The 23,980-nt window shown below is 33.7% G+C and overlaps 1 protein-coding gene across 2 annotated transcripts in view; it reads left to right on the forward strand.

The window, feature by feature from the left end:
• Positions 1-23,980, forward strand: part of KIFAP3 (kinesin associated protein 3) — a 166,096-nt gene that overhangs the window by 46,129 nt on the left and 95,987 nt on the right. For both annotated transcript variants that reach the window (XM_060091281.1, XM_060091280.1), the window contains exons 7-10: positions 1,226-1,350; positions 3,527-3,625; positions 10,140-10,318; positions 20,644-20,806. In XM_060091281.1, the coding sequence (XP_059947264.1) occupies positions 1,226-1,350; positions 3,527-3,625; positions 10,140-10,318; positions 20,644-20,806 (566 nt within the window). The remainder of the gene's footprint in view (positions 1-1,225; positions 1,351-3,526; positions 3,626-10,139; positions 10,319-20,643; positions 20,807-23,980) is intronic.

Here is a 23,980-nt window from a genome sequence, read left to right on the forward strand (position 1 = left end):
GTCTTCTTACGTATCTAACTCTGCTCTGCCTCTGAACTTCTATTTCCAATTCTCTGTCCTCTTTGTTGTTCTGTCTTTCTTTCAGTCTACACTAACCAATGCATATACATATACAGAAGGATAATATAATGGTTTAGAGTTTAAGAGTTATGGGCTCTAGAAATAGTCTCTCTGGCTTTGAATCCAAGTCCTGCTGTCTATTAGCCATATGATCTTGGTTACATTACTTAACCTTTCTGTGCTCAGTTTCCTCATCTGTAATTGTGGATAGTAATAGGAGCATTCTCTTCAGGAAGGTATTAGAAAAAAGCCTGACCCAGAGTAAGTGCCAGTAAATGTTACTGTTTTATATACAGTTGATCCTAGAACAACACGGGTTTGAACTGCGTGAGTCCACTTATACATAGATATTTTCCACTAAATATGTACTACCATACTACACGGTCCCCCAGTTGAAACTGTGGTTGCAGAACTGCAGATATGGAGGACCCACTATAAGTTATACTTACATTTTTGATGATACAGAGGGTTGGCACCCCTATCCCTTGCATTGTTCAAGGGTCAACTGTGTGTGTGTGTGTGTGTGTGTGTGTGTGTGTGTGTGTGTGTATACACAATATATGTTTGCAAACACATACCTGTTATGTATTCATGTATTTTATTTATACACATATATTCTTTAGAAGGATACTTATTGAGACATTGTGAAAAGTTTCTGACTTCTCAGAAATTCTAGGGAATTTCTTGCCTCTGTTCTAAAAATGGGCCAGCATTAGCAAATAAATATTTACTGAATAAATACTTGGATGAATAAATTGTCTAGGAAACATATATAAAACCTGATTGCTAATACTTCACTAGTTTATTTCCTGGTATCAGTTTTATTCAATAATAGTACTGTTATATTATTAGTTTTGTTAGGTGGTAGTCTGAAATTTTATTTTGAGGGTATCTGAATAGTTAAAATGGTGGTTAATTACAAAAATGTGTTTTGTGTAATTTCTAACTTAAAAATAATTTTGTTTCAGGTAAGTTGTGTGTTAAAATATATTTAAAGTAATTGCACAATTTCAAGTCTTCTTAGTATACTGTGGGCATATTCATTTATTGAAATATGTATATCAAGTCTATTTTACATTGTTTGTACCAGTGTTTATCCAAAACAGATTTCCTGAAGTCACAAAATGTATTCCTTTAAATACATACTAAAAACTCTTCTTTAAAGCTTTTCTCAGTTTCATGGACTTATCACTCACTATAAAATTGGAGCTCTATGTATGAATATCATTGATCATGAATTAAAAAGACATGAGCTTTGGCAAGAAGAACTTTCTAAGAAGAAGAAAACTGATATCCTTTGAAGCGGCATTTCACCCCACTGTTGCCTATTGCTGTGAGCTTTGGATGGAGAGGATTTTGTTTTGTTTGTCATTCACATAACTTGAAAAAATGCAAGAGTGTGCTGAAGGTTAAAATGAAGATTGAAGTTATCAGAATGAATATAGTTTTACATATACTTTTTAATCTTTTTACAACTTTGATTAGGTGATAAGCTAGAGGGAATAGATAATAGTGGTCCTGGATAACTGAATTGGTGAGCCTCTAAGTGACTGTGCTATTTTGTCCCTCAAGATCCTTTAGTTAGCTGAAGTCTGGCTCACCACTGTTGCTTATGTAGTTTTCTCTGTGTAATAAGGTGACTTTGATTGGAATGAGTGTGAATTTGGTGAAGAACATAGTTTTAAATTCTATTTTTCTAATTATTAAAAAAAGTATTTTTGGACTTACATACAAATTCGAGATGCCTGCAGAAGCATAGAACCTGTGAAAGGAACCTTAAAAAGAATCAATTTTAACCTTTCAATACAAAAATCTTTTCTGCAACTTCCCTTACAAATCGATTATTTAGTCTCTTCTTTATCATGTCACTGCTTATTGATTTAGCTCATTCTGTGTTTTGACATTCTATTTATTATAATGGGTTTTTGCTTAGTGTACTAAAGTCTACTTCCCAATAACTTCTATCCCTTGATTCTAATCTTGCATACTGAAGCAATATAGAATAAGGATATTTTCTTCAATATCACATTTCTTATATATGAAGATATTTGTCATATTTCTTCTACAACTTTAATTCTAAATTGAAGGCCCTGGCTTATTCATATCTGTCTAATATGACATGTTTTGCAGATGACAAGTCATACTGGTAACTTACTTTTGAACCCACTATTTATTGATCTCTTTTAAAAAGTAAAAATATTATTTCTGTTGTGCCCAATATCTCATGTTTTCTACCTCTCCTTCGTGGAATACCCAAGGCACTATAAAAATACACCCTCAAGCACACACACAGATTTGACTTTTCTTAATTAGGATCTTTATAGGTTTAGACATTTTCTGTGTGTGCTGTAAGCTTCTGACATCTAGATTGGTGTTGACTTAAACCACGTGGACAACTCAATAATCCTGGAGACTTCAGGTCATTTCTTGAGTCCCAAGTTTCCTGAATGTACCTAAAATTCATTGAAACTAAGGCGGGGGGGTGGGGATACAGAGAGAACCACTAATGGAACTTTTAGCAATCATTAATTTATACTTTGTGATTGCTTGGTGACAAAAACTGATCTTTTAGAACATATTCCTATAAATATTAGACACCATTGAATGTAAGATACACCATTATTTATGAACGACTACAAAAGGAGAAAGATGCTTCCAATTAAAACTATGACATGTCATGGATTATAAGATATATTCAAATTCTGGGAGATGTTAAGATGTGCAAAAAATGTGTCTCAGAATCAATGGATTACAATAATTGAAGGAATATAAAAATGACTTATCAGAATTTTGGCCATTTCTCCTAAAATATTACTATTAAGTCTTAAGTTTCCTTGTGTTGTGATGCAAGTAGCATTCAACAAGGGGATGTTTTTGAGTGCTTGGGGATCCTGAAGTCATACTGAAGTAATTGGTTATTTCTGCAGGTGTCCAAGGGACTATTTGGGGCTATAAGATATAATTTTTAAATTTTGTTTTTCTCTAACTTTGGGATATTTCTCTTTTTGTATGTAGTCTGAAGAGGGTGCTAAAAAGCTTTAGATATAATCAACATCCTTTCAATATACTAGACATCTTCTGTCCGAAGTGGAATTCACTATTCTTATTAACTAAATCATTCTTTAAGGCTGTAACCTCTTGGAATTATGGACCTATTTTTTAATCTGGTGAAAGTTAGAGACTTGTGCACATACATAAAATATTTACATACAATTTCTGAGGATTCAAGTACTTGGTGAAGCCTAAACATGTGTTCACCCAAGGTCTGCAAGCACATCCTCGAGCACTTGGTTAAGAAGATCTGTTATAACACAATTGTGCAGGGAATAATATTTTAATTAAACTATTGGTTATAGAAAATAACTGGATAAAATTGCACATAAAATTTATTAGCACTGTTCTTCATAGTATTTTTCATTAGGTTTTCTTTGCTTCAATGAATATGGATGATCCTTAACTTGTTTACTTGATGAAGACCCTGAAAACCAAACCTTGAGAAAAGATTATGAAAAAACCTTTAAAAAATACCAGGGGCTTGTGGTAAAACAGGAACAGCTCTTACGAGGTATGAATACCTAAGCAATGAGAACGCAACAAAGTTCTTACTATACATTCAGCTTGTTCTATTTTTGTCAGATAAATAAAGCTAATACCAGATTATTTGAAAGTTCAGTGAATTTTAATGTACTACAGAATCTTCTGTTGTTAGCATTGATAATGATGTTTTAAATTTCACTCCACTCTCTTTCTACCAAAAGGCCCCATTCAGCTCTTAAATGTATAAATTACATTCTTGAAATTGTATTAATCAGAAAGGATTTTTAAATCCAATGTATGACCTTTTCAATAATAAGAATCTTGTCTCTCAAACCCTGCTATATGTATCTTATATGGTGACAATTTTGTTGCTTTCCTAGGAAATTGATGTAAAACTTTTCAAAATATTTCTCTTTAATAAAAAATAGTCTCCTCTTTCTGGGGTTTGTTGAGAGATTTAACAGTTCAATAGTATGGTTTCTCAGTCATTGATAAGATGCAAAATCTTATGTCGTTAGTAAGAATGATGTGGGACTTTTAAGTGTGCATTCAATTCCTGCTTTGTAGCTGACTATTGATTTTCCCCCCAGCTTTATTGAGATATAATTGACATATAACACTGTGTAAGTTTAAGGTATACAGTGTAATGGTTTGATACAAGTATATGTTCCAGAATGTTTACCACAGTAAGATTACTTAACAAATCCTTCTCCTCACATAATTACCATTTTGTTGTTGTTGTTGTTATGGTGAGAACATTTAAGATCTGTCATAGCACCATTCAAGTATACAGTACAGTATTTTTACCTGTAGTCACCACGCTGTATATTGGATCCTGGAACTTACTCATCTTATAAAAGTTATAAAAGTTTGTACTCTTTGACCACCGTCTCCCCATTTCCCCCACAACCCAGTGTCTGGTAACCATCAATCTCCTTGTTTCTGTGAGCTCAGCGTTTTTAGATTCCACATATAAGCATATAAGTGAGAACATACAGCATTTGTCTTCCTCCGTCTGACTTATTTCCTTTAGCATAATGCCCTCAAGATCCATCTTTGTTGTGGCAAATGCCAGAATATTGTCCTTTTTAATAAGCAAGTAATATTCTATTTTATATATATAATGTATAAGTAATATATTACATATTTTATATAATATTTTATATAAAATATATATCACATCTACTTTATCCATTCATCCATGTATAGACACTTAGGTTGCTTCCACATCTTAACTATTATGAATAATGCTGGAGTGAACATGGGAGTGCAGATATCTCTTTGAGATTGTGATTTTATTTCCTTTGGATATATACCCAGAAGTAGGATTGCTGGGTCATATGGTAGTTCTATTTCTAACTTTTTGAGGAACCACCATACTGTTTTCCAGAGTGGTTGCACCAGTTTATATTCCTGTCAACAGTACACCAAGTTTTCCCTTTTCTCCACATTTTGCCAGCATTTATCTCTTGTCTTTTTTTTTTTAAAGATGCTGGAGGTAGGCGTTTATTAATTAATTTATTTTTGCTGTGTTGGGTCTTCGTTTCTGTGCGAGGGCTTTCTCTAGTTGTGGCAAGCGGGGGCCACTCTTCATCGCAGTGTGCGGGCCTCTCACTATCGCAGCCTCTCTTGTTGTGGAGCACAGGCCCCAGACGCGCAGGCTCAGTAGTTGTGGCTCACGGGCCTAGTTGCTCCGCGGCATGTGGGATCCTCCCAGACCAGGGCTCGAACCCGTGTTCCCTGCATTAGCAGGCAGATTCTCAACCACTGCGCCTCCAGGGAAGCCCTATCTCTTGTCTTTTTGATAATAGCCATTCTGACAGGTGTGAAGTGGTATCTCAGTGTAGTATTGATTTGTATTTGCCTGATGATTAGTGATGTTGAGCATTTTCATGTGTCTGTTGGCCATCTGTACGTCTTCTTTGGAAAAATTTCTATTCAGATCCTCTGCCCATTTTTTAATTGAGTTTGATTTTTCGATGTTGAGTTGTGTGAGTTCTTTGTGTATTTTGGATATTAACTCCTTATTGGATATATCGTATGCAAATATCTTCTCTCATTCTGTAGGCTGCTTTTTCATTTTGTTGACAGCTAGCTTCCTTTGCTGTGTACAAGCTTTTTAGTTTGATGTAGTCCAATTTGTTTGTTTTACTTTTGTTTCCCTTGCCTGAGGAGACATATCCAAAAAATTATTGCTAAGGTTGATGTCAGAGAGCATACTGCCTATGTTTTCTTCTAGGAGTTTTACGGCTTCAGGTCTTACATTTAAGGCTTTAATCCATTTTGAGTTTATTTTTGTATATGATGTGAAAACGTAGTCCAGTTTCATTCTTTTGCATGTAGCTGTCTAATTTTCCCAACACTATTTATTGAAGAAGCTGTCTTTTAGCCATTGTATATTCTTGCCTCCATTGTTGTAGACTGACCATGTAAATGTGAGTTTATTTCTGCACTCTCTATTCTGTTCCATTGATCTATGTGTCTGTTTTTGTGCCATACCATACTGTTTTGATTACTGTGGCTTTGTAGTATAGTTTGAAATCAGAGCACATGATATCTCCAGCTCTGTTCTTTGTAAAGAACAAAGCTGGAAATATTGTTTTGGCTATTTGGGGTCTTTGTGTTTCCATGTGCATATATATTTAAAATTGTTGTATTTCCTTGGAGTGATCCCTTTATCATTATGTAGTGTCCTTCTTTTTCTCTAGTTACAGTCTTTGGTTTAAAGTCTATTTGTCTGATATAAGTATTGATAGCCCATTTTTCTTTTTGTTTCCATTTGCATGGAATACCTTTTAACATCCTCTCATTTTCAGTCGGTTTGTGGCTTTAGATCTGAAGTGATTCTCTTATAGGCACCATACGCATGGGTCTTGTTTTTGTATCCAGTCAGCCACTCTATGCCTTGATTGGAGCTTTTAGTCCATTTACATTTAAAGTAATTATTGATAGGTATGTACTTTTTGCCATTTTGTTCATTGTTTTGGGTTTTTTTTTTAATAGTCCTTTTATGGTCCCTTCTTTTGCTCTCTTCCCTTGTGATTTGATGTCTACCTTTAGTGTTATGTTTGGATTCCTTTGTCTTTTTTGTGTGTGTATCTATTATAGATTTTTGGTTTGTGGTTACCATGAGGTTTATATATATATATATATATATATATATATATATATCTGTTATAAACCCTATGATACATTATTATTTTTGTATAGACAGTCAATTTTACTTTAAAGATATTTAAACATGAAGAAAATAACCTTATATATTTACTTATATAGTTACTATTTCCACTGATTCTACTATTTTTTGTTAGATCATGTTTCTGTCATCATTTTCTTTCTGTCTTAAAGATTTCCTTGTATATTTCTCACAGGGTAGATTTACTAATGAATTATTTTATCTTTTTACATCTGAGAAATTCTTTGTTTTTTTTCTTTTTTGAAATATTTTTACTGGTTTATAATTCTAGGTTGACAACTTATTTCTATTTGCTAAACATACTGTTACACTGTTGACATGCTTGCATTGTTTCTGATGAGAAGTCTGCTGTCATCCTTATCTTTTCTTCATCTATATATGAGGTTTTTTCCCCTCTGGCTGCTTTAAAATGGTCTCTTCATCATTTGTTTTTACCAGTTTGATTATATTGTGCTTTGGTGTAGCTTTCTTCGTGTTTCTTGTTCTTGGATTTCACTGACCTTATTGGGATTGTGGATTTATATTTTTTATCAAATTTGGAAAATTATCAATTATTATTTCTTCAGGGACTCCAATTACAGGTATATTAGGTCACTTGACGTTTTTTCCATAGTTTACTGATACTCTTTACATTTTTGCTGTTCTTTTTTTTCTTTGTGTGTTTAATTTTGGATAGTTTCTAGTTATGTCTTCAATTTCACTAATCTTTTCTTCTCCAGTCTCTAAACTGCCATTAATTCCATTTAGTATACAATCTCAGGCATTGTAGTTTTCATTGCTAGATGTTTGATTTAATCTTTTGTATATCCTCCATGTCTCTACTTAACTTTTAGAAGATTTGGAATACAGTTATCTAACTATTTTGATGTTCATGTTTGATCATTCTAACTGTGGTGTCAGTTCTAGAACAGTTTCAGTTAGCTGATTTTTCTTTTCCTTACAGGTTGTGTTTTCCTGCTTTTTTTGAATGGCTAATAACCTTTGATTGGAGGCAGGATAATGTGAAATTTTCATTGTTAGGTGATGGATATTATTTTATTCCTATAAATATTCTATTCCTGAGCTTTATTGTGAGACATAATTAAATTACTTGCAAACAGTTTGATCCTTTTGGATCATGCTCTTAAGATTTGTGAGTTTGGACATGAGCAGCATTTAGTCTAAAACTAATTATTCCATACTACTGAGGCAAGACCCATGTGAGAACTCTACCCAGTGGCCCATTAATTATGAAGTTTCCAGTATAGCTGGTAGAAACAGGCATTATTTCCAGCTCTGTGTGCATGTCATGTATTTTTTCTTCTAATTCTTTCATTTTGTTCTGCCCCCAGCCTCAGATTTTTAACACATGTGACTAGTCAGTACTCTGCTCAATATATAAAGTAGAACTCTGGAACTCTTCTCTTTTTGCAGCTCTGTCCTCTCTGGTATTCTTTTCTGTGAACTCTAGCCACCTTGGCTTCCCTGGTCCCTTGGTTCCATCTCTTCATTCAAGAATTCTTTGGGGTTCTTCTGGGATTTTTCCTTATCTGTTTCATGACCTGGAATCTCTCAAGACAGTATTCTGGGCAATCATGGGCCAGGTCATTTGTTTCTTATCTCTCAGGGATAACTATCCTTCATCATCTGGTGCTCAGTGTCCTGAAAACCCTTATTTTAGTCTTTTTGTTGTTGTTGTTGTTGTTATTGTTTCTGGTGAGGGTTTCCAATCTGGTCCCTGCTCCTCTAATGTATTAATTTCCCAGAGTTGCCAAAACAAAGTACTGCAAACTGGGTGATTTAAAACAATAGAAATTTCACAGTTCTGGAGGCTAGAAAGCCAAAATCAAGATTTCAGCAAGGCCATGCTGCCCCTGAAGACTCAAGAGAAGAATCTTTCCTTGGCTCTTCTAACATTTGGTAGCTTCTGGCAGTCCTTGATGTTTCTTGTCTTGTGGCTGCATCTATTCATTCTCTGCCCACATCTTCACATGGCCTTCTTCCCACTGCATCTGTCTGTTATGTCCTGTCTTCTTATGAGGACCCCAGTCATTGGTTTCAAGGTCTACCTTAATCTGTTATGACCTCATCCTAACTAGTTACATCTGCAAAGACCCTGTTACCAAATTAGTTTGAATTCCCAGGTTCTGGGTGTATGGAAATTTGAGGAGAACACTATTCAACCCACTACATCTATCTTGGTTGCAAGAAGAAGTCTACTATATGCTTTTTCAACACAACCTTAAAACCTTTTATTAGTGCCTTGCATGGAAAGTCAGCATGGTGCAATAGGGTAGATGTGTGAGCTTTGGTTTCTGGTGGGTTTTCTTGCTGTGTGGCTAGGGCAAGGTATTTAACTTCTCTGAATCTGGGGTTCCCCATCTGTAAAAATTTTTATAGTAGTTCTTGCCTTGTAAAATGGTCTTAAAATGGGTTACTGTTTATATATCAACTAGTACAGTACCTGGCATATAGTAGGTAATTAATGAGAATTGCTTTTCCATTTCAAATATTTGTTAAATAAAAGTTTATATGTATGTGTATATATTTTTCATAAAGGTTTAGAGATGGTTTATAAGAGTACATAAAATGAAATACTAAAAAAATGAGCAAAATCAAGACAATAGGAGAGCAAAAACACTCTGTTGGCCATACTATTCTATGTAATTCTAACAGAAAACTTGCAGGTTTAACTCTGAAGCTTCCTGTCAGTTAAGGCCAAATGGAAAACATTATCTGTTACATAATTCTCATTGTCAAAAGGGAAGAATTAAATGAGTTTCTTATGAGAATGTAAGCATTTTTATTACCGGTACCTAAAAGAAATTTTACTTAGAACTAGTAGACAGTGACCTCAACTTTGGTTAGTGTAATAGTTATTTTACTGAATTTCATATGGCCGTTTTCTGTAGACTATCAAAAACTCATTTTGAGTATGAAAAATAGGTTTTAGTATCCTTAAATTCAGCTGTAGCTGTACTCTACATTTTTTAGTACAGCAGCCCCTAATTGTTGAAATTTTACCTTGCTTTCTACATGTTTGCCTGTTTTATTATTTGCTAACATATATCTTTAATTGACATTTGATTACAATTACGCTCTTAGCTCCAAGAGGGTAGGAATCATTGTCTTATTTTGGTTATTGCATCTTTCTCAGCATCATAAGAATATTATTTTATATATAAGTTTTGTCTCATATAGCATATATATCAATAATAATAGTTTACTAATGAATAAATTAACTAGTTAAAATTTTCAAGGTTATATACTATCTTCTACATCTGTTACTTTAATGGGTAGAAATGATTTATTAAATTGTTGATTCAATATGCCAGTTATTTAACTCTCATTTATTTTACTTTTCTAGTTGCTCTTTATTTGCTTTTGAATCTTGCTGAGGATACACGTACAGAGCTGAAGATGAGGAACAAGAACATAGTTCACATGCTGGTGAAGGCTCTTGATCGGGACAATTTTGAGCTGCTTATTCTAGTTGTGTCATTTTTGAAGAAACTCAGCATTTTTATGGAGAATAAAAATGATATGGTAACTTACATTGAAACAGCCCATGTTCACCATTTTTGACTTAGAATATTTTGATAAAAAGTAAACACATTATCCCCCTACTGAGATAATTCTGAATGAAAATTTTACAATGGCAGTAACTCACTTAAGTGGCTTCATTAAGAAATATATTGCAGGGCTTCCCTGGTGGCACAGTGGTTGAGAGTCCGCCTGCTGATGCAGGGGACACTGGTTTGTGCCCCGGTCCGGGAAGGTCCCATGTGCCGCGGAGCGGCTGGGCCCGTGAGCCATGGCTGCTAGGCTTGCGCGTCCGGAGCCTGTGCTCCACGGTGGGAGAGGCCACAACAGTGAGAGGCCCACGTACAGCAAAAAAAAAAAAAAAAAGAGAGAAAAAGAAATATATTGCATATTAGTTAATAATCCAGATAATTAAAGTTTTCTGGATAAAAATATTTTCCTAATATGTTGTACAGAATGAATCTTTCCATATTAAACATAATATATAGAAAGTAATTTTAACTTTAGATTGTGTTTCAGAGTCATCTGGCCTTATTATTTTCCCCTAAGGTATTTTTTCTCCTGCATTTCTGGTATTAGTGTGGAATTACAGTTTAGCCCAATCTGTTTCTCATTTATTATTCCAATTGGTAGCTGCAACCTGTTGATTCGATTCTGCTTAAGTATCTCTTGAAACTATCTGTTCTTTGTATTCCCAGTGCCATTGTGTTAGTTCATGCCCTCTTTATTTATACACTCTTCATTTCTTGTTTGAATCATTACAGTAGGTTCCTATTTGCCATCTTATATTGTGTTGATGCAGTTGTCTTTGAGAAATAGTACAAATTGATCATATATTATTTCTCCAGCTGAAAAATATGTATAATTTAGAAATATATAGAGATGGAATAAAAAATATCTGCTTTTTCCCATGTCATTAAAAAGTCTTTGTAAGCACGTGTTATATTAAATAGATCATACATTAACCATACCTTGCCTTCAGATACTTAAGTTGTTCATAATTTTAGCTATTATAAATAAGACTTCAATGGACACATTTGTACATGCATCTTTGTCTGTATTTCTGTTTATTTTCTTAGGATAGATTTCTCAAAATGGAATTATTGGATCATTGGCTTTAACTCCATTGGAAACTATTTTAGAACTACATGTTAATACAAGTCATTATGTGACTGTGTATTATTGGTATAAGTGGATTCTCCTTCAGATAGTCTAAATATATAGTAGTTCTACCTGTTCTTTTTCCTTCTTTTAAAATCTAATGAGCTAGGAAGTAGCTTATGCTTATTGAACAACATGGCATGCTCTTTGAAAACCTGAGACTGATTAATTAGATTTAATAAGTGCCTTGAATTCTGATACTTGGAATACATGAAATTTTATTTTACCCACAGATATTTAGTATGTGTCATTTTCATCATTAGTTTTTATGATTATTGATGATCACTGTGTCTGATACTCTTTTAAGATTGAATTTACTTAATCAAAAACATGTTTTTGTTTTTATCTTAATTCAAGAATAATATGACATGGTGATATATATACTCCTGAGTATAGTTAGAGTGTGGCTAAGTAGTTGCTTCCGCTTGCTGTAAGTTGAAATATATTCTTCCATTTATGTGTTTAGAATAAGTTCACCTTTATTAGATTTGCAAAATTCAAATTGATTTGTCATAAGCATGTGTCTACTGTGCATTGCTTAGATTTGTATTTAGATAATACTCTTCTTATGTGTTTATTCTGTCAAAACTGATCTCAGGTACATAATTAAAAATTATCTTCTGGTAAAATCAGATTCAGAAAATACAGTATAAATTGTCTCATCAAACCTCATTTTTTACTGGGGAGGAAAAACAGGTTCAGAAAAGGTAATTCATCCAAGGTCATAAGAATAATTTGATTGGCAGGGTTTTTAGTGTAGATGTTAATGAATTTCATCTTTTATTGTGGAAAAGAATTCATTTTATTTAAGGGTGTTATATAGAATTAGGATTTTTAAAGCTCAGCTGGACCTTATCTCTATGTTTACATTTTGTAGATTAACTCCTAATTTTACAGATGAAGTAATGGAGGATTAGAGAGGTTAAGTAATTTGCTCAAGGAAATATCTCCAGGATTCGGCTTCCTACTCCTTTTCTCTGCCTCCAAGGCAAAATTTCTTTTTGTTTTTATTTTATATTGTGTTTTTTTTTAAAGATTTTTAGCAAGACTAAGTATAAGCAATTTTTAAATGTTGGCTTTCAGAAACACTGAAAAATAATTACTTAAAGGCTGAAATAAATTTGCTTGTCAGTTTGATAAACTGTTGCTTTGTAGAGAACTTTTAATAAAAGTACTAATTAACTATAAATTCCATTTTAGAGACATAAAATTAAGAGGGTTTTGCATGTTGAGACAATGACTAAATTTAGCTTTGGGGATTGGGCTTTTATCAACCAGAAACATGATTAGAAGACTGTGTCTACTGTTTAACTATCTGATTGGGCTACATGTTTTACATTCCATTCTCTGCAATGGAAATACAAATTAAAAACAAAAAAACTCTCCAAGTTACTTTATTAAGTTTGCCATAACCACCAGTGTGTACTGTTGCTTTTTTGAAAGAAAAATATTACTTAATATAATTAGTAACAGATGAAGCCTGTGGCATTTTTATTTAAGAGGAATGGAGGAGAGGGATGACTGATCCATTTGTGAGGTTGTATTATTTATTTAAATAAAGTGTTCATTTTACTGTTATAATGAACTAATACTGACCTTGCTTTTTAGAGTTACATATTTTAAAGGAAGTTTAGTTTGCATAAAAAATCTTTCAATTAATGATTTAAATTGAGTTTTCATATTTTTTATATAAATACAATATTATTAAAAGGGAATAAGTCATATTAGAATATGAATTTAAGAACAAGAGAGGATATATATTCCTTGGGTTGCTTATTTTCTTATTAAGTTTTGAGACTTATTTTTGTATTTTGAATATAAGTCTTTTATCAGTTAGGTTTCCAAGTATTTACTACTTTTCTGTGGCTTGTGTTTTCATTTTCCATGAAGAGCAAAAGGTTTTTAATTGTTATGAAGTCAAGTATATCAAAAACATTTTTAATGGATTGTATTTTGGTATTGTATCTAAGAAATCTTTTCTTAACTCAAGGTCACAAAGATTTCTTCCTGTGTGTTCTTTGAGGAGTTTTGTAGGGTTTGTGTTGTTGTTGTTTTTGTTTTAGTCTGTGATCCATTCATTTTTAGTGAATTTTGCAGATGGTGCAATGTATAGATCAATATCCATGTTTTGAATATGGATTTCCAATTGTTCCTGCGCCATTTGTTGAAGAGACTATCCTTTCTCCACTGAATTGCCTTTGCACCATATTGAAATTGCCTTTGTACTGTTTTTGTTGAAAATCAGTTGGCTATGTATGTGTGGTTTTATTTTTGGACTCTTTTCTGTTCCATTAACCTATGTTTCTGTGCTTTCACTGATACATTTTTGTCTTGATTACTGTAGCTTTATAATAAATCTTGAATAAGGTAGTGTGAACCCTCAAATGTTGTTGCTGTTTTTCAAAATTATTCAGGCTATTTCAAATTCTTTATCTTTCCATATATTTAGAATCAACTAGTCTATTTCTTTAACAAAATAACCTGGAATCTTGATTGAGATTGCATTGAATCTATTGGCAGGATACAGTATATTAACCATATTAAAGTTTCCGATACATGAATATGGTATAACTCCCCATTTATTTAGATGTTTCTTGATTTCTTTCATCATTTCATAGTTTTAAGCATACGTATTTTGCACATATTTTGTTAGATTTATACCTAAGTGTTCTACCATTGTAATGGTAGCTTTTAAAAAAGAATCAGTTTCCTGTTGTTGAATGATAGTACATAGATATACAGTTGAATTTTGTATATTGACCTTATGTCCTGTGACCTTGCTAAATTCACTTTTTTTACTTGGGATTTTCTAAGTAGACAATTATATTACTTGTAAATAGAAAGTTTTGTTTTGTCTATTCTTAGCTATATACTTTTTATTTCTTTTCTTTTGCCTTTTTTTTTTTTTTTTTTTGGTCTTACTGTACTGGTTAGGCCCTCTAGTATGATGTTAAAAAGGAATGCTGTGACTTGACATACCTGCCTTGTTACTGGTTTTAGGAAGAAAACAATGTCTTTTACTATAAAGTGTAATTTAATATAGTTTTTTTGTAGATACTTCATTGGTTTAAGTAAGTTCTGTTCTAGTTCTAGTTTGCTGAGACTTTTTATCATGAATGGTAGTTGGATTTTGTCAAATGCCTTTTCTGCACCAATTGAGATAATCACATGGTATTTCTTCTTTAGACTATTAATATAGTGAATTGTATTGGTTGACTTTCAAATGTTAAGCCATTCTTGCATTCAGCAGGTAAACACCACTTGGTCATGATATATTGCCTTTTTATATATTGCTAGATTTGATTAGCTAATATACTGTTAAAGATGTTTGTGTCTGTGTTTATGAGGGATTACTAGTTTATAGTTTTCTTATGATGTCTTGGTCTGGTTTTACTATTAGGGTAAGTCTGACCTCATAGAAAGAGTTGGGAAGTATTCCCTCTTCAATTTTTTTGGAAGGGTTTGTGTAGAATTGGTATTATTTCTACTTAATTGTTTAATAGAATTCACCAGTAAAAAAGTCATCTGGACGTGGAGTTTTCTTTCTTTGAATTTCTTTAATACCTATAAGACTATTCAGGTTATCTGTTTATTTTTGAGTGGTAGCTTTGTAGTTTGTATCTTTCAAGTAGTTTTTCCATTTCATCAGTGTTGTCAAATGTATAGGTATAAAATTTTTTGTACTTTTTCCTTCTTATATCTTCAGAGTCCAAAGGTCTGAGTGACTTTTCCTGTTGCATTACTGATATTGGTAATTTGTTTTTCTCTCTTTCTCTCTCTTTTTTTAATAGGTTAGTGGTTTATCAGTATTATTAATATTTTCAAAGAACCAGCTTTTGGTTTCATGTTTGATTTTTGGAGGATATTTTCACTGAATACAGAATTCTAGGTTGACATACTTCATAAATATCTCTGCATTGTTTTCTGGCTTGCATAGTTTTTGATAAAAAGTCTGATGTCATTCTTATCTTTTGTCCTCTATATATAGTGAGTCTTTTATTTTCTTCCTGCTTCCAAGATTTTATCTTTGATTTTCGAAGTTTGAATATGGCCAGGCACACACGTGTGTGTGTGTGTTGTATTCTACTTAGGGTTCTTTGAGCATGTATCTGTGTTTTGATGTCCTTCATTGTTCTTGGAAAATCCTTAGCCATTGTCTTTTCAGGTATTCCTTTTGTCTCTTTCTGCCTCTCTTCTACTGGCTTCCAAGTTACACATGTTAATCCATTTGGTATTGTCTCATGGCTCTTGAATGCTGTGTTGCTGTGTTTTGTTCTTCTCGTTTTTATTTTTTTGGGGGGTGGGGTGGGGTTCAGTTTGGAAATTTTCTATTGACCTACCTCTGGGTTTACTAATCTTGGCATTAGCTATATCAAGTCTACTAATGAGCCCTTTGAAGTTTTCCTTCATCTTTGTATTATGTGTGTTGTGTGTGTATATGTGTTTTAAAATTTAATTCTTTTGGTATCATTTTTTTCTGTGAGATTATCTGTGTTTACATGTGTTTTTCATCTTTTCCAATAGAGCCTTTAACATATTAATCGTAGTTATTTTAAATTCTCTGTCTAGTAATTATACAAGTCATATCTGAATCTGGTTCTGTTGATTGCCTTATCTCTTATCAATGGGTTATTTTCTTGCTCTTTCATGTATCATAATTTTTTGTTGAAAGCTAGATATTATGTGTAGATTAGTAGAGAGTGAGATAAATATTATTTATGTATGGAAATGGACAGACCTTCTTTTTTTTAGGTCTTTAATGTAGGGGATTAAGTCATTTTTGTCAGGAGTTTAGCTGTATTTGGTTACCCACCAGGCACCATTAGCTTCAAATTCATCTAGGATTACTTTGTCTTTGGTAGAGTATTGATGGTCAGAGGATTTTTCTCATTGTTCATGTTCCACCCTCTACTTCAGGCTTTCCTAGCATGCCTATGCCTCAAAGAGGCTTTCTCCTCATTTTAACTCTCCCCAGTAATATACTGCTGTTATTTGTCACTTGGCTTTTGCTAATCTGGTGCCAGGTGCAGGGAGGGGAAAAGAAAAGAGACTTTTTCCATTGCTCTAATTTAGTTTCAGGCTGGTCTTAGGCTTATCCTGTGTCCATGGTTTTCAGCAATGGGGCTTCCTAAGTCATCCTGTCAACTCCTCTCAGGATGTTTTTTCTGTTTCCTTGCCCCAGCTGCAGTGGGTCTTCACCTGTGCCTCAGATGTGACAGGATTTGCCATACTTCCCCAAGAGGCTTAAGTCTTTTTTTTTTTTTTTTAGGGGAAGTGGGAGAAAAAGATCCAGACAGGATTTTATGCCTTCTCCCCGGTGACAGCTGTAACCCTCTCCCAGACCCATGCCACTAAGGGGAAGTTTTCTTCCATCTCCTGTCCTATCCCCAGTTTTTCTTGTGACCCTCTGATAAGGTCCTTGGAAAAGAGCTTGCAAGTGGTTGCAAACTCCCTGAGCATCTGTAGCTTCAGAGTTCTAGAGTCTCAGGCTACTTCACATTTGGCCTTTAGCTACTTGTTTAAAAGTTTTTGTGCAGTCTTCCTACCGACTTCTGTGGCAGCTCTCTTTCTCTCCAGTTCTCTGCTCCGTATAAACCAGTGCTCATGACCCTTATCTCCTTGGGGGTGCCTATTTTCCTTATATTTCAGGCCGGTTGATTTCTGTGCAACCTCAGCTCTCTGATTTTTTTTTTTAAGTTATGATTTTGTATTTGGATTTTTCTTGCAGTTAGAGTGGGAACCATATCCTTTCCAGATTCTTACATCCTTAGAGGAAGTTTGAGATTCTGCTTACTTTTCTTAATCACTAATGCCTCTATCTGACTAATAGTATGGCATTTTAGTTAATCTGACTACTTCTGTTTTCGCCTTCCTCCAATATATTCTCTACTTCGTAGTCAGAATGACAGTTTTTAAAGAGTTTCTTGAATGCTCTATTTTCCACGTCACTTCGGGGCCTTTGTACACGGCTGTTTTTTCCATCTAGACAGCTCTTTCCTCTGCCTCTTCAATTAACGTTAGCTAATTTCTGTTCATCCAGTAGGTTGTTCTTCCTCAGAGAAGCCTTCCTTGACAGCTCCTCACACGGAGATTATATCAGGTTTACTCCTTATATTCTCTCATGGTACTCTGTTTGTTTCTCATATATAATATCACAATTTATACAATTATAATTAGATAACTGTGTAATTGTGTGTGGGACAGTTGTTTTGTTTTTTTAACTGTATTTCATGCTCTCTAGAATATAAGTTCCATGAAGACAGGAACCATTTCTTTCTTGTTCACCAAAATATACCCAGGGCTTAAATTAAGAAATATTTGTTGAATGGATAAATAAATAACTCTGGAGAAGAAGTTATACACTGTAATCAAAGAAGCTACTGTAAGAGTTACAGTTTTGCATAAATGTGATGAATATTTGTCCCTGGCCTCTGTGGAAATTATTGTGTGAAGTTAACAAATGAATCCTGCAGCCTGCTTGGAAGACTAAACTAAGAGAAAGGGAGAACCAAAGTTAAAGAGTCTTTGGAGAAGGACTTATACTTCTTAAAAAAGAGCTCTAGGATATGAATGCAGTGTGGCCATGGAGTATAGATACAGGTCTGAAGGAAAAATTGTTGTTGGTTTGTCAATTTACCATTTAAAAAAAATTGTTTACTCCTTGGCATAGAATGAAAGGAAAAAAATATATTGAGGCCTCAATTATTAATGTGATTTTTATGAGGTCAGTGAAAATTTGCAATAAAGATATGGGAAGGGTGGTATAAATAAATGCTTTAGACCTCCCATAAAAGAAAAAGTAGATCAAGGTTATTCATAAATATTTTGCTAATGAACAAGAAAAATATGTAGTTATATAGAATTTGTCTCCTTTTTTGGCCATTTCTTTGTAACAATTATGTGAGATATTTTTATAACCAAATTTTTCTGATTATTACTTTAAGAAATGTGAGTACAGGGCTTACACTACCAAGTAAGTTCTGTCCTCTGATTTCTCATCCTAAAACAAGCTCTCTTGAGGCAATTTCATAATCTTCTAGATTGGGGATCAACAATCTTTTTCTGTAGATGGCTAGAATAATCTGTATTTTAGGCCTTGCCCTTCATATGGGCTCTGTTGCAACTATTTATCTCTGCTGTGTAGCATGATAGCAGCCATAGACAGTCTATAAACAAATGAACGTGGCTGTGTTCCCATAAAACTTATGAAAACTGAAAATTTCAAATAATTTTCATGTGTCATGAAATATTTTTCATTTTTTTTCAACCATTTAAAAGTGTAAAAGTCAGAAACCATTTTTAGCTCTTGGGTTGTATGAAAACAGATGGCAAGCCAGATTAGACCCACTAGCCATAGTTCGCTGATCCCTGTTCTAGAGTTTAAACTATTACTCATAGCCCAGCTTCTCTTCTGACTTTTGAAGATTTCCAAATATCCACTGAATATCATCTCAAATTAAACATGACAAAACTTTTAGTAATTTTTTGCCCTCCTTGTCCTACACCTGTTTTTCAATTTAAAGATCTTAGTTAATGGCACCTACATCCACCTTATTGACTATGCAGAAAAGGAACCTGAGATTGCTCTCCTATAGGCCTTCTTTCAAGATTGGCCCTGGGCTGGTGTCTGGAAACTTGGACTCAGGAGTGTTCTCACTGTTTCCTAATGAATACGTGTAGTTTACTGTTTACACAAGCAATGTGGCTTAAGCTAAACACCTGCTTTCCTTCTCAGGGTTTGGAATTTTATTTTATGCTAGGCAGAGGTTTCCTATGTGACCAGCCCCGAATAAAAACCTTGGGCATCGAGTCTCAGTCTCATTTCAGTGCTGGAGCATAGTCTGTGTGATTCTATGAGGAGAGGGTTCTAAGAAGCTTACACCTGGCTTCTTTCAGACTTTGCCTCCATGTGCCTTTTCCCTTCTCTGATTTTACTTTGCCTCCTTTTATTGTAATAAACCATAACCATGAATATGACAATACGTTGAGTCCTGTGAGTCCTCCTAGCAAATCGCAGGACCTGGTGGTGTTCTTGGGGATCCCCAACACACACTGACCAAGCCAAAAGCCTGAAAGTCACCTTCAAAGCTTCCTTTTCACTTCACATTCAAATGCTTTGACTGTATCTTCTAAACACCTCTCAAGTTATTCTTTCCTCTTCAACATCTTTATCCTTTCTTTGATTCAGACCTTAATCACATCTCACCTGTCTAAGGTAATATATTCTTATACCTGCCTTCAGTCTCTACCTATTCCAGTCTGTCCTATACAGTGCCCCTTATTTTCACATTTTTGTGTATGTTTGCATGTATGTATGTTGGGTGTGTATGAGTACATATATATATGTGTGTGTGTTTTGTTATATTTATCTTTATATTTATCTTTGCTCTAGTCTGACCACATCACCCTCTGGACTTAAAATCATTCAAGGCACTCTACTGCCTAAGGAATGATGTTAAACTTCTTAGCAGAGCATTAAAAGCTTTTTGTGATCTGTCCAACGTCTGTCTGTATAGGCTCCTGCCACTCCCCAACATATACTTTATACTATGGCTATATCAAAGCACTTGCAGTGCCTCAGACCAGCTCTTTTATGCATAAATGCCTATCCACTGTTTTTTTCTTCTATTTGGATTACCAGTGTCTTTACCAGAGAGCAAATTATTACACATTGTTTAGAACTTTGTTCTGAATTTAGTCTTTTCTGTTCTTCTAGGTAGCTTGTAGTTCCTTCCACATTGTTTCTAGAGCACTTTATGCATTCCACTTTTATCATATTGTATTTTAATTATTTGTTTTATTTCTCTGCTGTGTTTTTAGACTGGAATCCTTAAAAGCCAAGACAGAATCTTGTTTAATCTAGCACAGGGTCTGGCACTAAGTAGGTGGAGTCCATAATGTGCTTTCAAGAACCCAAAGTAATTTGTCTTCCAGTTGATGCTATGAAATGAGGGAAGGAAGGGATGAACTGGAAATATGTATTTCCTCCTGAAAAGTTTGGTTTCAGAGAAGTTTACAGATTAAAATGAGAGTAAATAAGTTAACACATAGTTACTTATAAAAATATATACATGAGGGTAAAAACAATGAAAAAATAATTCTTTGTAATCTTTTTTGTCTTATTGTGCAATAGAGCCTGACTGCATTTGTATTACTACTTTACATAGGTGGAAATGGATATTGTTGAAAAACTGGTAAAAATGATACCTTGTGAGCATGAAGATCTGCTGAATATCACCCTCCGACTCTTACTGAACCTATCCTTTGACACAGGACTGAGGAATAAGATGGTACAAGTTGGGCTGCTTCCCAAACTCACTGCACTCTTAGGTATGCTTTTTAAAAATTAATGATAGTGTTGCTTGGAATTTCCAACATCACTGGAAAATTCAAGTCTGTCTTGAAAAGTCTGCTGAAAAAAAAATCATTGTCTATATGTTCTTTGATTGGGTACCTAAATATAAGCAGAATGAATGAAAAATGACCAGTGCTAGGATTTCCATGGTGGTATAGAATGAAGTGGAATAGGAACTTTTAGCTGTTTGACTTCATTTACCCCTGTGAAAATGAAACCAAAGTGAAAATATAAAAATACTACTATGGGAGCAAGAATGAAAAATTACTCTCTCTTCAGCATTTTTTTAAAAAGCAGATATTGTTTAAGTTCTTATATTCTGCCATACCTTTAAAATACTCCTTACCAATGTACAAATTTATGGAGCCTTTTTGTCATCAAGTAAAAAAAGGCATTTTTATATAGTGTCAGAAAATATTATATTGGAGGATTCAGTTTATACATTATTTTCTTTCAGCTATTAGCAAGATATCTATATAGTGAGGATGGATTCAAGAACTAACTCTTCTGTGCTCATACATAATGCTTCTCATGCATAATGTTTCTTAGCAAAATATTTAAAAACGCTTTTTGATCTGTTAAGTGTCTGTCTTCGTAGGCACCTGCTACTCCCCAACATATACTTTATACTGTGTCCATACTGATCCCCTTACTGTCCTCTAAACAAATTCTTTTATGCCTCAGTGCCCATCCACCTGCTTTTTTCCTCCACCTGGAATGCCACTGCTTTCTTAACCAGAAAGCAAATTCTTACTCAGCTTTTAAGACTGTTTCTTTGTTTAGCACTGCAGCTTCATTCTTTTTTTTTTTTTGTAGCTTTCTCCATATATTCAAATATTTTTAAGCAGTGGAATAGTTGGAATGATTTAAAATTAAGTTTATTCTTAGCTATCTAATATCTGCAAATCCTGTCTAATTGACATCATCATTATTTTTTTTTACAATACTAGAAGTAAAATTTATTGAATGTTTACTGTGACAGTTATTTTGCTGTGTGCTCTGTTTACATTATCTTGTAGAATCCCCGTCTGAGATCTTTACCCAGGATTACACAGTTAGATAAAAGACAAAGCTCAAATTCAAACTTAGGTATATCTGCTGCCAAAGTTGGATTTATTAACTACTATAATAAACTACTATGTTTAATAATATTAAGTTAACTATGATTAAGATAGGCAGCACTATAATTTAAAATTTCAGTTCTCCAAGTCCCCTTAAAAAAAAAAGTTTAAGGAAATTTATTTCTTACTTTTTTTCTCAGAAAAGGAAAACCTTTAGTCTATTAGTCAGTCTAAGAACATTTGGTCCATTGGCCAGTCCACAAATATTACACAGGACTTTTATTATGCATTTTAGAAGAAACTCTATTGAGCACTTTAAAACTGCTTTTGGGGAACCAAAGAAATACTAATATCTGGTGAGGAAACAGGAAAACCTTAAAGTAAAATTGGTGGACCTTGAATTTAATTTATGTGATCCTTTATTTATCATAAATTTAGCAGAATTATATATTGAATATCAAGTTAGATTCTTAGTGTATGAAGATGATAAGCTAAAGTCCTTGTCCTGAAGGAATTCATAGTCTATATGGTTTGTTCAGTATCCAGTCACCTACTTTTATGAAACAAATAATTTAAAAGAGATTTTTGGGAAATTACTCATAGGGTACTCATTTCATATTTTGTTAACAAGTAGTAAATTTTGGCATATAAGATATTCAATACAAAAAATATTTCTTTCATCTCTCCTAGAGTTCATTTCTGGAGTCAGACTGTCTTATTAGAATTGTCACTTTTTCCTTTTAAACGTGTCACATTGGGCAAGTTACCCAAACTCTGATTTGGTTTTCTCATCTGTAAAATGAGGATAATAATTATAACCAACTTAAGTTATTTTGAAGATTAAATGAGCTATTGCATGAACGTGCTTAGACAGTATCTGACACATAGTATTTTCTTAATAAGTGTTAGCTATAATCATTTTTATTACTAACATCATCATCATTATCATTCAATGTGAAGTGGACGTTCTGTAAGTGTTGCTGACTTGCCTTTCTCTGAGCACAAATATCCTTCTTATAGATATTAAATCACTGTTAACAAACAAGGTAGCTTATTTATTTTTACTTCCCTGTGATATACGTGCAGTTTCATTCAGTTTAAGTCAGTAAAATGTTGCTAATCTACTATGGCAGAGCATAATGCTAAGCACTGTAGAGAAATATTTTTCAATCTGTAGATATATTGGAACTCAAAAGAGAGAATGTTTCCACATTGATACTTCATAGACAAAGTGCCATTTGAGATGGACATTGACAGATTTGTCTTTTTAACAAGGTGATATTTACAAAGGAAGGAAGAATAGAGGCTGTAGAAAATATTTCAGATAAAATGATCAATATTACCTAAGGCATAGATGGCGCTAGGCCAGTATGAGGAACAATAACTAAGAAAATAGTGGGAGATAAGTTTGAAAAAATGGGTTCGTATGCTTATGTGGCATTATGAAGTTTAAGGCTGTGCTAAGTGTTATACTTAATATAGTTGATGATAGTAATCATTGCAGGTTTTTGAGCTAGTTGGGTCATAATCAGAGTATTGCCCTAGGGAAATTAATCTGGCATCATTCTACTGGATGCACTAAAACTAGAGTCTAAAGAAGAGAACAATAGCATGTTGTGTTAGCAGGACAAGAAGTAAAGAAAACCTGAATTAAGGAAGATGTGGTATGTCAGGTATGAGGCAAAAGGAAAGGGCAGAAGAGACATATCATAGGTAGACTTAATATGACATGGCTACTGTTTGGATATGGATAATGGTAAAGAATTCATAAAAACTCAATGCCTGTTAGAATGTTAGTGCCAGGAACAGAAATAGAGAAGTGTAAAGGAAGTAATTTGAGGATATCAGTGATGGATTTAGTTTGAGATATGTTGGAGACATCTTAGACAAAGATGTTCAGTGAGCAGATGGAAACATAGGTCTAGAGCTCAGGAGAGGTAGGAGTTAAAGAAAGAAAAACTTGTCCAATAGATGAGTAAAACTGGAAATGGAAAACCACTAAGTGAGCTATAACAGTCAGAGAAATATGATTATTTTTCAACAGATACATAAAAAACACGTTAAATTTAGGCTGTTCCTGAGAAGCAG

Source organism: Mesoplodon densirostris, chromosome 2 (assembly GCF_025265405.1).
Source record: "Mesoplodon densirostris isolate mMesDen1 chromosome 2, mMesDen1 primary haplotype, whole genome shotgun sequence".
Taxonomy (NCBI): domain Eukaryota; kingdom Metazoa; phylum Chordata; class Mammalia; order Artiodactyla; family Ziphiidae; genus Mesoplodon; species Mesoplodon densirostris.